The 15,368-nt window shown below is 37.5% G+C and overlaps 1 protein-coding gene across 4 annotated transcripts in view; it reads right to left on the bottom strand.

Annotated features, from left to right (window-relative positions):
* The window catches only part of LOC132139826 (glutamate receptor 3-like), a 37,767-nt gene extending 22,881 nt beyond the window's left edge, over positions 1–14,886 (bottom strand). Inside the window, exons 1-4 of one of the 4 annotated variants that reach the window (XM_059548449.1) lie at positions 14,413–14,886; positions 14,021–14,179; positions 9,407–9,646; positions 2,458–2,645 (exon numbers count right to left, since the gene is read on the bottom strand). In XM_059548449.1, coding sequence (XP_059404432.1) covers positions 2,458–2,645; positions 9,407–9,646; positions 14,021–14,179; positions 14,413–14,500 — 675 coding nt within the window. In that variant the 5' untranslated portion in view covers positions 14,501–14,886. The remainder of the gene's footprint in view (positions 1–2,457; positions 2,646–9,406; positions 9,647–14,020; positions 14,180–14,412) is intronic. The other 3 variants (XM_059548448.1, XM_059548447.1, XM_059548446.1) reach the window with 3 other exon arrangements.
* Positions 14,887–15,368: the final 482 nt, after the last annotated feature.

The following is a 15,368-nucleotide window of genomic DNA, read 5'->3' as shown; positions in this document are numbered from 1 at the left end:
TGGGTGAGGGGATGGGAGAGTATTTTAATTTAAAAAATAATAAAATGTCAAAAAGTGACAAAAAAAATACTAAACATTTAAATGAAACCAGAAATTATAAAACTAGTTAATTTTAAAATTATATTTTTTTTATTTCAAGTTCAAATTCTTTATTTGTCCCCAATGGGGCAATTCGTTTTGCAAAAGATAGTGTAGTACAAATCACACACAATCACACACACACAATACCAATACAAAGATTGCCTACCATGCAGGCATGATTAAAATAATAAAAACAATAAACAATCAATAAATTGTAAATCACTAAGTTATCTGTGGTTCTTTATAGAATTGAGAAGCAGAATGGCTGCAGGCACAAAAGAGTGTTTATATCTGTTGGTTATGAATTTTGGGAGTTTAAAGAATTATCTAACAGGATAGATTCAACCCTTCTTAACATCTGCTTCTGATAAAGTTCCTCCAGACCTTTCTGCATTGAACCTGTGATGTAGCTGCTCACCTTAATTAACCTCTAAAGGGAGTTTTTTTGTTTTACAGTGATGGACCCATACCAGCAGATTAAGGAGAAGGTAACAACTGACACAACAAAAGACACATTAAACTTTGCCAGCTTCCTCAGGCAATACAGGCACTGCTGGCCTTTCTTGCAATGCAAGCTGGTATTTGAGTCAAATCCCAACTTATCATCAATAATGGATCCTACTTATACTCTGTAACATCCTCTATTTCCTGACCATTTATACTAGTTTTTTCAGTGTTAGTGACACTGCACCTAAAATTAATACACATGTCCTTTGTCTTAGAGAAAGAAATCCAAGAACACACCCCTATGGTGATCCGGTTGATGCAAGGGCCAAGTCAGAGAGATGGCCATTTACTCTCACTTCGCTGGGATCTATTTGTGAGGAAATCTAATATGCAGCCCACAAGGTTGGCCTCCAGTTTGAACTGATGTAAGAGCTTCTCAACCAGCAGGTGGGGCTGAATGAAGTTAAAGGCTGATAAGAAATCCACAAAAAGTAGTCTGTTATGATTTCTATTGCCCTCAAGGTGATTAAGAATGAGGTTGATTACTGTTACAGTTGCATCCTGGACCCCTCTGTTTAGTCTATATGCAAACTGTAGTGGGTCAAGGAGGCAATTCGTCATAGATGACAGTTCTCTTTTGATCAGCTTTTCAAAACACTTCATCACAAGTGACGTAAGGGCTATGGGTCTGTAATCATTTAAAGTCTTAGGGTGGCTATTCTTTGCAACAGGAACTATAATTAACTGTTTCCATATGTCAGGGACCTTCTGTTGGCCCATAGATTGATCAAAAATATAAGAAAAAAGTTATTTGTTAAAATAACTTTAAAATGAACTTAATTTGTTAAATGAACTTAATAAACACTACCATAGTATCCCAATTATACTAAAATAACACTGTTCAGCACTCAAACAATACTTCCCCAAAAAATCTCATTACAGGATTTTGTATTGTGTTGGTGCTATCAATGCCCAATGGGAGTTATAAATACCTAAAGAACACAACAACACATTCCATCTGTGGAAATATACATTTAAATGATTTTTTGCTTAAACAAACCAGTGCAGTAGTGCTTATATTCACATAATAATAAATGAAAGAGGTGTCTTCATTGTTCTGTTTGAACCTGTTGTGCATGGTCGAGCTGTTATAATTTTGTTTCTTCCCACACTTCACAGGACTGTGTTATCATTTATTGTCCCACAAAGGTGTAGCACTTGAATACACTGGCAAAATTGACATATTTAATGCCGTACCAGTAGAGGTTCGCTGACTCTTAAGTACAACATAAAGGTACGACCCAACCACACCACACACACACACACACACACACACACACACACACACACACACACACACACACACACACACACACACACACACACACACACAGAGAGAGCTATTGATTTACAAACAGCAGCAGACAGCCAGTCTGCTGGAAGTGCAGAGCTCTGATTAGCTTTCTCTGAGTGCTGATTGATCAACTCGTGGATTTCATTACCTCTGTGACCTCCTAGTGTCACACAGACACACACATTCTCTTCTCTCCCTGTATATGTGTGTGTGGGAAAAAGCTAGGAAAGTAGAGACAGAGGGTAAATAACAGAAAGACAAAGAGCAAATGAAAGAGACAAACAGAATCAGAGAATGTAACAGTACCTTTGTAACAGAACCATATTTTTGGATGAGAGGAGAGGGATTATTTTTAGTTTTCTCACTGTTCCCTGTTAAAGGACGCTATGTCCTACACAAACACACGCACACTCTCACACACACTATTTTTACCACCTTATTTACTAACAGCAGTTGACTTCAGGAAAGGTATTAACCAATACCACAAAACTGAGACAGAACCACCATGACAGACAGTTACACAGTCCAACAGATGAAATTAAATTAAATGATGTGTGTATATGTGTTTTATGTACCTGCTCTAGAATACTGTTAATACGTTCCACCTCACAGTCGATAAGGAAACGTTTCTCCTGCCGACGATCCATTTCTTCAATAATACGCCGGTATTCCAGTGGATCCACTATGTTCCCCACTGAACGTGCTGTCACCTGCCAATTATTCATCACTGCAGACTCCATGATGGCCTGTAGGATGGTAAACCCTGAGAGAGAAAGAGAGAATAATACATGGCTACGCATGACTTGTGTAGATGTAGTAACAGGGCAGAATTGAGCCAGAATGATGGAGCAAGTACTGCTTCATTTCTCTCTCTGGTTTGAGAACATAGAGGAACTGCTGATGCAGTGCAAGTCTGAAGGGATATGAAAGGAGGGAAGACAAAGAAAGAAGCATGGTTACTCTATGATGCTAATGCAATGGTAAAACACATATTTTTATATATAAAACATATATATGTTTGTGCATATGTGTGCAGGTGCATATCAGGCTTTCATTTATATATTTCAGAGAGGCTTCACTAGAGATCAGATCCATTGCAGTTTACAATATATCTTTACGCATCTAATCAGGTCTGCTGCAATACATCAGATCCACTGCAGCACATATCAGACCCCTGTACCCCAGCCCAGCGAGGAAGAGTTTGCTTGCTCTGATATAAGCAGTTTCCTTTGCATAAGAAAAATCTGACTATTTCAAAACAATTTGCAAATAAATCAGTTTTCATTCGATGTGTTCAAGAGAACAATTTCTATGACAAGCAGTGCAAAACAGAAAACAAATATTGTATTTCGTCTTCCTAAACTTTTATAAGATATAATAATAAAAACATAAATAAATTAATAGATTAATAGATTAATAAATTAATAGATTACAACATTCAACTGCATTTCTGTACATTCTACATTTCTGTACATTCAAGTTTCCTTTGTGCTTCCAAACTGAGGGACAACTCTGAAATAGGGATGTAACCATTAACCACGAGCTGGTTGAAAATCAATTCAAATATGTGACGGTTCAAATCGGTTGAGATGCTAAACAAATTGCGATTCATTTAGGGGTAGGAGTTTATATGAATCCATGTCTAAGGGGAACTTATATCACAAACTTATTCACTGCGCTCCTGTCAAGTCCCTCTCTCTCTCTCTCAACCTCTTAAAGGTGCTCTAAGTGATGTCACCCATTTTTTAGGCCAAAACATTTTTTGTAACATCCAGCAAACATCTCCTCACTATCCGCTAGCTGCTTGTCCCCTGAACACACTGTAAAAAATGGGGTCTCTCTAGACACCACAGGCTCCAAAAACAACAAGAAAAACAAACTGGGCTCACCCGCACCACAAAACATAACAAACTGTTCCAGCCAATAACCGACAAGAAAGATTTGGGGGTGGGGTTTGGGGGGTTAGTGCACGGATGAGGAGGAGGGAGGGTCTAGCTAGCCTCCATTTTGTTTGACAACAATTTGAACGTCAACAATTTGAACGTCAACAAGAACTTACGACTCCCGGCATCGCTTAGAGCACCTTTAATTCTGTGCGCGCTCAACTCTTGACACACGCTCGCTCAACTTACAACAGCATTACAAGTGTGCCACAAAGTCAACCAATCGGAAAATTAAAGGTCAATTGTGATTAGCTGTTGGTCTCCAATCAAATCGCTCGTAGAACCAAAGCCCTATCATTTCCTATTTAGAATTCAATAACGAGAAATGGAAAAAAAAGAAATTTAGTTTAACAAATGGAAAATTAGTTTTTGGCTCTATATCTCATTTTGTCTTTTGTGGTTTACAAATCGGTTTATGGCTTAAATATTTCATGCGCACTTGTGGGGTGGCGCTGAAACGCTGCTTTCATCTTATCGAATCGCTCCGCCTTCAGCTCGGTCTTTTCATTCTTTCGGCAGAATATGAGTCAGTACGAATGTATACGTGACACTGTAATGTCTGAAACCACCGCTAACTGTTAATTAGAATAATATTTGAAACAGATGTGGCTGGGCACATAATTCGTGCTGCTGTGACTTGCAAGTGACCCCTTCAAATTATTTCTAGGTTATAGTATTGCATGAATATTGTCAAATAGTTCTGTCTCTTTGGATAAAAGTGAAGTGGATATCAAAATCAATAATAGACTGAACAGTTCCATGATAATATGTCTGTAACATTTATTACTTTCGTCTTTTAAGTCTAAAGGCACTAGGTATGTGTGTGTGACATTAATAAATAATTGAGAAAATTAATATAGTTAAATTTATTAAATAAATTAGTAATATTAGTTTTATTACTTACTAAATTGAATGATGTTTCTCTTCTTAGTATTCTTTGTTGGGCTTGAGAAAGCCAACATATATTTAAACATTATTATTTATTATAAGAGTAATTGACACTGACTAGAACTTTAATGTTTCACCAAATTCAGCTCAGATCTTCAGACTCGTCTGACTCGTTGCTGTATAACGGTCAGACGTAACTTCCCAAAAAAATCCTAGTGACTTTTGTTACCCGAGCAATGAAGGCCTTAAAACTTAATGTCCACTAGAGGGGGCGACGGGATTTCTGTTTACAATAGTTTAAGTGACAAATAAATACATGAATTTCATGTGTACTCCCATGAATATGCCATATCTGTGTACAAGAATAAACTTCACACTTCAAGCTGTACAACTACTTAAAACTTCCCAATCTGGCTTTTTCAAACTACCTCCAAATTTATTTTAAGATATAGTTTATTAACACTGGTTTATGCATTTAATGTTTGTCCATCTGGAACTTTTATTTTTCATGAGCTGTATTTAAGATGTACTAGGTGTTGATAAATCACATGCAAAGAATGTAAAGAGCTTTGACATTTTTATTTTTTTGAAAAAAAAATTGTTATTGAATTCTAAATAGGAAATTAAATGATCAAAGCGTACACGGACCAGACAGGCTTTGGTTCTACTAGCGATTTGATTGGAGACCAACAGCCAATCACAATTGACCTTTAATTTTCCGATTGGTTGATTTTGCGGCACACTTGTAACGCTGTTGTAAGTTGAGCGAGCGTGTGTCAAGAGTTGAGTGCGCACAGAATTAAGAGGTTGAGAGAGAGAGAGAGAGAGAGAGAGGGGGACTTGACAGCAGGGGGGCAGGGTTTCATATTTTTTTGAAGCACCCCTGGGCGCCGCCATTGGCTAGCGGACCCCCACCTGCTGTTAGCATTCAATTGACTCCCATTCATTTTGGCGTCACTTTGACAGCGAATAACATTACATCTGAGGCGTTTAAAGACTCCATTTGTCCATTAATTATTTCTAAAGAAACACGAAAATGTATAAAAGGCTCCATTACCTTGTATCTTACGTTATGTTCCCGTAGAAGCAGTTTTTGTAAAAAATAGGCCAACGATTGCGTCATAACCAGCGACTCTCTGTCGCACAGTAGAGAAATTACCGTATGGACAGGAGGAGAAGCTCGCAGGCAATCTTTTACTGTCTATGAGGCTATCGGGGGACATGGAGGCATGAAGTCAAGGGAGATAATTAATCAGAATACTTAACAAAATGTGCTCCTGTTCACGCTCGCCTTCTCTGGAAGATTTGGTGGGTGATTCAGATTTCTCTTGGCACAGCGATTAGAAGACTTACAGGTTGCTCACGTGACATTTACGTCATCAAGCTCAGTTTAAGTCTGCGCAGTACGCCCGACCCCCAGGAAGTGTGTGCGTCTAATTGACTTAATTTTTCTCTGTTGAATCCAATGGGGCCGCTGTGTCCATTTCTTTTACTGTCTATGCTTGACAGGAGCGCAGAGAATACGTTTGTGAGAGAGCACCTGAGTAAACTGCGTGAGAGGAGTTATTACTGCACGTTAATATGGAGCAAACAAGCGAATACATTTATTGAGCACAGAATCGTTTTTTCTTTGCTCAAGCAAATTTTTTTTTTTGCGATTGTTAATTTCTGTTCAAAATATAATGTAATGTGCTTGCAAAATATAGTTCTCTGTGCTCAAAACGTACAATTACTCGCTCAGGATTGAGGCACAAAAATAACGCCATAAACTTACTGTCTTTAGAAAAGTTTAGATGGTGTTTTTTTTATTTTCATCTTGCCTCTGTGTAATGCATATTAAAGTTCATAAGTGCAGCTCTGCTTTGTTTACAGCGGAAATCAAGGAAACGCTTTAAACGCCACCTGCTGGCAGAGCGTGAATCTGAGTCTCGTTCAGCTCATCCACTGTTTCATGCAGATATTTTTATATATAGTTTCACAAAACTGAAGTAAAACCATTCTATTTTTGCTTCAAATTTTGAAATTATAATGTCTAATTTAGAATAAAAACTGTTCATGTTGCATGTATGCAGCATCTTTGTATGGATAATGATTAAAAAGCAGTGGTTTCCTCTAATTTTAAATGGAAAGAGAACAGACAAAGCCTTATTTTGTTTAAATCAAGAGATTTATTTTATTTGTGTAAGTTATTTATTTGATTTGAGGCTTGTTTTAAAATTTCAATTTAGTTTTGTTATTTACATTTACATTCTATTTAAATTTTGTCATTTAGCAGACGCTTTTATCCAAAGCAACTTAGAAATGAGGACAACAGAAGCAATCAAAACCAACAAAAGAGCAATAATATGCAAGTACTAAAAACTGTTAAATCAAAATCGTGAATCGAATCGAATCGTGAGTTGAGCACATCCCTCCTCTGAAACATTTTTATGCATTTATTAAGAGACAACAGAGACACTCTCAGAAATATGGTACAAAAGATGTCATTATTTATTATGACATAAATAATGAAAGGTTGCATATTATTACAACCTTAAAATTACGAATTAGTCCTTAATTTGTACATTTTAGTACCTTCTGAAAGGATACTGCCCCCGTGACAGCTTGGTACCTTTTTACCTTAGAGTGCACCACAGATGTACTTAAATTTCCATCAAAGGAATCAAAGCAAACACAACGTTAGTGAACAGAAATGTTCAGTAACACCCTTTATAACCTCCAGCTCAAGGCTATAAAGGACACAAATCAGCCCTGTTCCATTCTGTCTTGTTTGTAGCCCTGTGATCACATTCATTATAGGACAACACATGCACACACATTCAATCAATCACTGTTTTAATTAGCATACATCCTGGAGTGCCATACCACAAGGCTGTTTAGCCGTGACTAATTAATCAAGACTGACAGCTTGAAGAGAGGTGAGATTTCAAATGACATTCATACACACAAGCACTTCACCTCTTGAAGTGAATGTTAATATAAGTAGAAGGCCATATATCAGACCCGCAAAGGTTTATTGAAGATGATTAAATATGAGTTTCTCATTAGAGATTAAGAGGGTCTTGCTAAACATTGTATGGACAAAATATTTTACAGCACCTTCATTAAATATCTCTTAACCTCTTTCATAGATTTTTTATGCATTTTTTGAGAGTCTCTGCCAAATATTGTAGCACTCATCTCACCAGTACAAATCAATGTCTTGGAGTGTTTATGATAACCAGCAAGCCAAAGCTCATGCAGATTTTTTTTTTAATCATCCCTGTTTAATGTTTTTAACAGATGCGCAAGCCCTGTGGTGATGTAAAACCATTTAAAGTTTGGCACCACCCGCCCAACTCCCTGCTGACAGTTGCGGGTGGTTTTAAGGGTGGTAACAGATTGAGACTGTCTGCACCTTATCATCATTTGAGACTGATCCAAAAAGCATCTTGTGCTTCAATGGAAGAAAATCTGATCTTTTGTACATAAGAGTTCACATGATCAATTTCGAACCCTAGTTGGGGGGAAGTTGTGGCCTAATGGATAGAGAGTTTGACTCCTAACCCTAAGGTTGTGGGTTCGAGTCTTGGTCCGGCAATAACATGACTGAGGTGCCCTTGAGCAAACAAATAGAAAAAGTGTTCTCCATTATACAAGTGTTTGACTGTGTTATGTCACTATGTATAATATAAACAGCAATTTTTATTTAAAAAAAAAATTGTTGTTGAAAAAAGCAAACATTACACCTATACAACTCATAAAACAGACAAGGTTTACTATAGGCCCTGTATCCACCTGGTATTAAGATGTGTTTTCAGTGACCTGATCACAAGTGGTCAGCTGAGACGCATTACCATTTTACACCAGGTATTAAAATGTGTTTCAAATGCATCTCTTGTGACAACTTGTGTCCGGATTTCCTTGAGACATTCCCCTTATTTCATCACACTCTAAATCATATTTAAGGGAGCCGCGAGTGCAGCACACAAATACTGTTGTTTGAAAGAACTCATGTTATACGGATTATGGGTGATCTAGAAAATAAGCGATTACTGTGATTTCAACCATAATCTGTTTGTTTTGGTCCACTTTCTCACAACAAGTTCTACAATGATTACATATTAAGTCAGTAGTTAAAGAGATAAGAATAATAAGAATCAGGTGAAATGTGTTTTTGACTACCTCTGGAAGAGGTTGAAAGTTGACAAGTTCTAAATGATTTAGACCCCCTTTACACTTGTATTTACTGTCATCCACTCATGATCAGATCAACAAAGATGCATATTAATAGCAGGTGTAAACAGGGCCAGGGCCATGTGGTCCACTAAAATCCCAAATCAAGCAAGCATCTACTTTTGAGTGCAATGCCCACACCTCAAAATCCTATCAACAATCGATGCATAGAGCCAAGTCCCCACCCTGCATTTTTTTTTTTTTCAATAAACTATTAAATCCAGATATACATCAAAATACAGAAGAAAAGGTCTGCTGCTACAAAGTGATAGTTCTGCCATCATATATTCACCCTCATGTTGTTCCAAACATGTTACTTTTTCTTCTGCAGAACACAAAATAACATATTTTGAAGAATGTTGGTAACCAAACACTGGTAACATTTCTCAAAATAACTTATTTTTAGTCACAATTTTAATTTTTGGGCAAAAACTGACAGCCACTGACATTATATGTTTGTGTGTGTGTGTTTACTCACCTCTGTCAGTATCATACAGGTAGACAAATTTCTCCCATTTATAATGGGCTAGCAAACTGAGCAGCGCCCCCCGGAGGCCTGGCCTCATCTGCAGGACAAACTGCACATCTGTGTCCATGGGAAAAGATGGAGTGATGAAGGAGGTGTGCAGAGCACCACAGAAAGACGTTAATGTGTTCATTGACTTCCTGTCGTAGAATCCAAATATCGCATATACACCCCTGGAGAACTGAGAACAGACTGCAAGACCAAGAGAAAGACGGAAGCAGAGTCAGTGTTCATTTCAGGATAAACAAACATTAGGCACACAAACACTCATAAGCATTTTGTATTATGATTATATCTACTGAGTGTGTGCAATCTGAAGAGACAATAGCCTGTTTGCAGAAACGGAAAGGTTATGACATCTGGTCTAATATCACAGATGGCATGTATTTTAATATGATGTGAATTAATCAAAAATCCAAATCAAATTACTTATTTTTTATTTTAAATACTCTAAATGCAGTTGTCACCTAAATTATTTAAGGAATGTTTTTAAATCTGGCAAACATGTACAGTAGCTAAGCTGACAGTAGATGGATTGAGCTCACTGACATCTCTACAGTAGTATATGAAAGAATGCCCAGAAATGTCAGTTAATTCAGTTTTAGTGCCTTTATTATTAACTGAATGTTTACAACCTTACATTACCAAGAGGGAGGACATTTTTACTTTTATTTCCTGAAGCAAATTATTTTTGCCTTGCACAAACACCTGCTTCTTGAAAAGTAAGACAGCGAGGGAGAGAATAGGAGAGACTAACAGACTATGGCAGGAATAGAGGTTAGCCGATTCTAGGAAAGGAAACATATGGGACAAATGTTCCTAAATGTGTCCAAAAGATATACAAATAAATAATCAAGAAATAAAGAATAGGTGGTATGTGGACATGAGGGGGAAAAAGAAGGAAAATACGAGCAAATGTCACATTACTAAGAGAGCCCAGTGTTTAAAAATCATCAGACACAGAACACACATTCACAGCCTACATTTAAAAGCATACATGCTTAAACACTCATACAGCAAAGCAAATACATTCATACACAATTGCTTAATGCTGCCCACCACCATTTTATTTTTTAAATAGATTTTTTTGAGGGACAAAAACAAATCTATGATTTTTAATTGTCTTTAAAAAGGCAGTTTATAACAAGTGGCTAAATATGACTACAGAACCAGAGTGATGCTAACTGCCAGGTTAACCTTCAAAAATGTGTCATCACTTTGGTGCTCTATTTGGTTGTTTTTTTTACCAAAACCAATCAAAGTGTTTGGACATTGATCAGCGAGATACATACATTCAAAGTGAGTAAAGATGTACTACCAATGTCCTGAATTCACCAAATGGATTTTTATGAAATGTGTCTAAAGAAGAAAGAAAATCATATGGATCATATCTACACACAACTGGAGAATTGCATTTGTCTGGATCTCTGTTATAGAGGGAGTGTGTGTTTTAGGTGGTCCCGTCCTGTTCTCTTTCTATATTGATCGCGCCTCAGTGGAAAGCAGCTTTCACCATGAGAACAAATGATCACTGCAGTTCAGAGAGACACATTCAGCTCTTACGCACTCTCACAATCAGTCCTTTAAGCTGAAGTGTGTTTGAGATATATATATATAAATATATAATAATATTTTTTTACTATACTTTCTACAATCTCATCTTAATAGAGAGTCATCTATAAGTAATCTATAAGATTTTTCTGAAAAGTGTAAATACTGTGGCGCAATCAAAATAATGCTCAGTTTTTTTTTGAGCAGCCCAACATAGCAACACTGACTCGACCCATGATAAGATTTTATGGTGGGAATATCTGTTTGTCTGACCAATTACAGACATGAGAAGTGTTTAAACCTGTTTGACAACAACTACAGGTGCACAATATATCAGTGGCTATTTTGCATTGTGTAATCCAAAAGCATATTGAATGTGAGACTAATATGAATCAATTTAAATACTGAACTCAACAGTTTTTTTTTTGTTTGTTTGTTTGTTTTTGCAGAATATTAAAAAATTTAATACAAGTGAGTGTTTTTTAACCAAATGGCCAACAAGTAAAATTACTGGTTATAGTTATCAGAAATTTCTTACAGTTATCATTCAAGGTCACAATGTAGAATCTTTTTTGTACTGTTCATATTTATTGTGGGATTATCAAAGAGGGAAAAAAAAGTCAAGCGGGGACTTTGTTTGGTCTACTGGTTGATGATTCAACAGAGACGGCTATGAATGCTAGCTTCAGTTGATTGTAAGAAATGGGCAGAGTTTATAAGGATTAAATTATTACATAAATATGGCCTATATCACCTGAGAGAAGTCTGATGTTTCACTGGAAGATTATGACATTTTCATAAAAAATTACAAGGTCAATTTTTTTTTTTATTAAATGGAAGAACCGTGTAATAAAACAAATTACATGCATTTAGAAATTTCTATTTCAAGCTGACTTTAAAAGTTATTTTTGCTATTTCAATTGGTGACCCTAGTGGCGTGGAAATTACACAGAAATTAGGTAATGATTATATGTCTCTCTCTTGCTCTGCTTTTCTCTCCTTCATCTGTTCTTCTAACTGAGCCAGCAGGTTACAGCTGCTTACTGCCTTTCTGTCTCTCAAAAGAAAAAATGGAGAGAGCAAAAGAGTGAGTGAAAAATAACCTGTTTACAAACCCTCTCACTACAACAGTCTTCTCTCCTGTACACAGATTGCCTCAATTAAAACAGCAGGGACACTGCATACGTAAGCTATCAAAACCTTTTTTTCAGGAACCGTTTGACGCACAACTCACTCTCACAGCGCTGGGAGCGACTCAGGCAACACCTGACCAGTACAAACACTGCATGCAAATGTGCGTGCTTGGATTTAAAAATAAGTGTCTATATCTATTTATGAAACATTCTTGCATCACTGTTAAAGCACGTTGTCCTTCATGTCATGTTATTCATGAATGTGTACTTTAAGCTTTGAGAGCATCTCCTTAGAGTTTATTCATTAAACTTTAAAATCACCTTCAGAATCTGAGAGATTATGTGTATATCTCTCCACTCGCAAACTCTTTATTTATATTTTAAATGGCCAGCTGTTTTTGTCTGATGGACTAACCAGATGCCTGAAGCAATGTGTGTGTATGTGTGTGTTAAGGCAGTGAAGAAAGATCAATGACTGCAGCCATAACATCATGATAAGCTAGGAAACCAAAAGCTCACAAACATGGTCTCTCTCTCACACAGACACGCTCAGATGAGCAGCCAGGCCAGTCGAAGACACAAAATGGTAATGACAGCAGCTGTAAACAGGCATTTTATAATGATGGTAAAGCTCTCTCACTCTCGTGTGCACACACACACACACACACACACACGCAGTGGAGGGCACTAACCATTGCACTGGTTTGGAAATGTGTGTAAATGTCAGCCTGCACTCATCATCATCTCTCTCCCTCAGTCTTTCTGCTTTTCTCTCAATCTCTCCATTATCAAGACCTGAGGCTTGTGCCACAGAAGAGTTTTTCATGTTTTCTTCTCTCCATTTCTCTTTTTTTTGCCAACTTCTCACACTAGGAGTCTTTATCTGCTCTCTTTTCTTCTTCTTTTTTTACTTGCTTGCTGTCTGTTTTTCTTGACATTGCAACTAAATCATTGGTTCTTCCATATTAAAACATTGGCTTTCACTTCATTTTGACTGTCAACTACAGCCAAATTCTACATGCTTACTACAAACAAATTGTACTGTACTTGGTTGCATTTTATTTTATTAATTCACCTGAGAAAATCTTCGGATGAGACAAACAGAGCATGTGTCTGTTACAAATGTGTACGGGGACAGCACTTTATGTCTAATGTTTATGTTTATGCATTTTGTTCCCTCCGATTGAAATAACACTTAATGCAATGTAATTTCAAGTTTTTAACAAGGTAAACAAGATGATTCAGAGTGACATACCAGAAACAGGACAAGTCAGCAGTCTTATTTAAGATGTTATGGGCAGAGAAATGACATGAAAATGAGAAAATGAAATTCATGATGTGAGGGAATATTGCACATGCTTGTAATAAGAGATTTACTTCCACGCAATTGAATTTTCTTAACACCTACATTGTGAACATGATCAAGGTCCTGTGACTCATTGCTTGAATAGCGTTTGGTTTGTTTTAAAAATTAGAATCTGAGGGTTGTCTCCTGCCTCCTCACAATATGTCCCTGCAAAGTTGAAAACTAAATCACCAGTTTTGGTGAGAAAAAAAGAGCACTCATTCTATTCTTATATAATAGATAAGCTAGATAGCTAGATAGATAGCTAGATAGATAGCTTGATAGCTAGATAGATAGATAGATAGATAGATAGATAGATAGATAGATAGATAGATAGATAGATAGATAGATAGATAGATAGATAGATAGATAGATAGATATGTTAATTCTGACATTTTCCCCAGTCATCTCAATGGCAAAAAAAAAATTCACAATATACCTGAATTCAACCCCTATATTGTTATTAAAGGAGCCGGCTAGATACAGCTGCGGGCCGTCCCGCAGAAATGTATGTATAAAAAAAGAGCAGAGACTCACACGCGTGCGTGACTGAAAAGCTATTGGATGACTCCAGATTGTCCACGTTATAATTCAGATGAAAGGGTTTCTCGGTGATGTTCTGATTGGTGTTGTACAGCTGAACGGCGAAGCGGAAAGCGCTGTGTTCCTGGACCGTGGAGCGCATAAAGAGACCACCTGCATGTGAGATCAGATGAGTTAAGAGCATTTACTAGACTTAAGACTTGTTCGAGTGAGAGATAGCAGTAGTAACATGTTCATATTTTACACTCCGTTTGGTGCTAGAGGTAGAGCAAACTTCTCGTATGGAGTGTCTCTGTGGGTGATGCAGCAGGTAGATGAACATATCGGCGCGTTTCCAATGAAGGAGATGTCTAATATTTTGATCAATAAATAATCAACTCACTCACCTATATTGATCTGGTTTGGAAAGCCTGCCTGGGTTTGCAGCACCAGCCAAGGCAGGAGCAGGATGCTCGCGTGCGCTCGTCGCCTCATTTTGTCTCCGACCTCTAGAATTCTTCAGCTCACGAGCAACATCCAGTCCGGGCGAGAGAGCGACAACAAAAACCGCCAGATGTGCACCGACTCCCTCACGCGATGCCGGAGAAGTGCATTCAGGCTACAGGACGAACACCGAGTACGAGCAAACAAGTGCGAGAGCCCCTCAATTCAGGACAGCGCAGCAGATCATCCAATCGGACCGCTGATCAAACTTGATGTGACGTGAAATTACAAGAGCACCCTTCTTACGCGCAAACGCACGCGCGCAACCCGCTACTGCGGACCCGCGTGCGCAGTCTGCATACAGCTCAGAAAAACCGGCACGCGACCCTGGGAACAGTCCACTTCATTCCCTTATATTCTGCACAAATCCGGTGTCCAGTTGCAAATCAACACGAAAAATTAAAGTTCACAACAACCCCACAGGTCCAGAGCATTAGACTACTATCCTAAACCCGCGCGCTATCATGTTAAAGCATATGTCGAAAGTCGAGGGATCTTTATATACGAGTCAATGAGGTAAACTGTATCGGTTTGAACTTCTAACAGAATATTAATATTTTATGTCGAATACGATCTCTGCAGGCTGTAAACTGTCTTTACCAAACAGACTGCACTGCGTGTGTAAACAATTCACATTTGTGTTTTTCCTCATGATCAGGGGATTCTTACTGTTTGAAGAGTTTAGTGATTAAATATAATCCATCTATTATTTTCATGTTATTTATATATTTTGCCCCGTGTATATCACTAGGCTATGTAAGTGATTTTTTCCCATTTTTTAATTCTTTGATCTGTTGATCACTGTTGTTGGCTGTGTGTGTGAAGTCTGTCTCTGGAGTACTGGAGATAACACAAGCTG

Source organism: Carassius carassius, chromosome 4 (genome assembly GCF_963082965.1).
Source record: "Carassius carassius chromosome 4, fCarCar2.1, whole genome shotgun sequence".
Taxonomy (NCBI): domain Eukaryota; kingdom Metazoa; phylum Chordata; class Actinopteri; order Cypriniformes; family Cyprinidae; genus Carassius; species Carassius carassius.
This window is presented reverse-complemented; position numbering and strand designations above follow the sequence as displayed.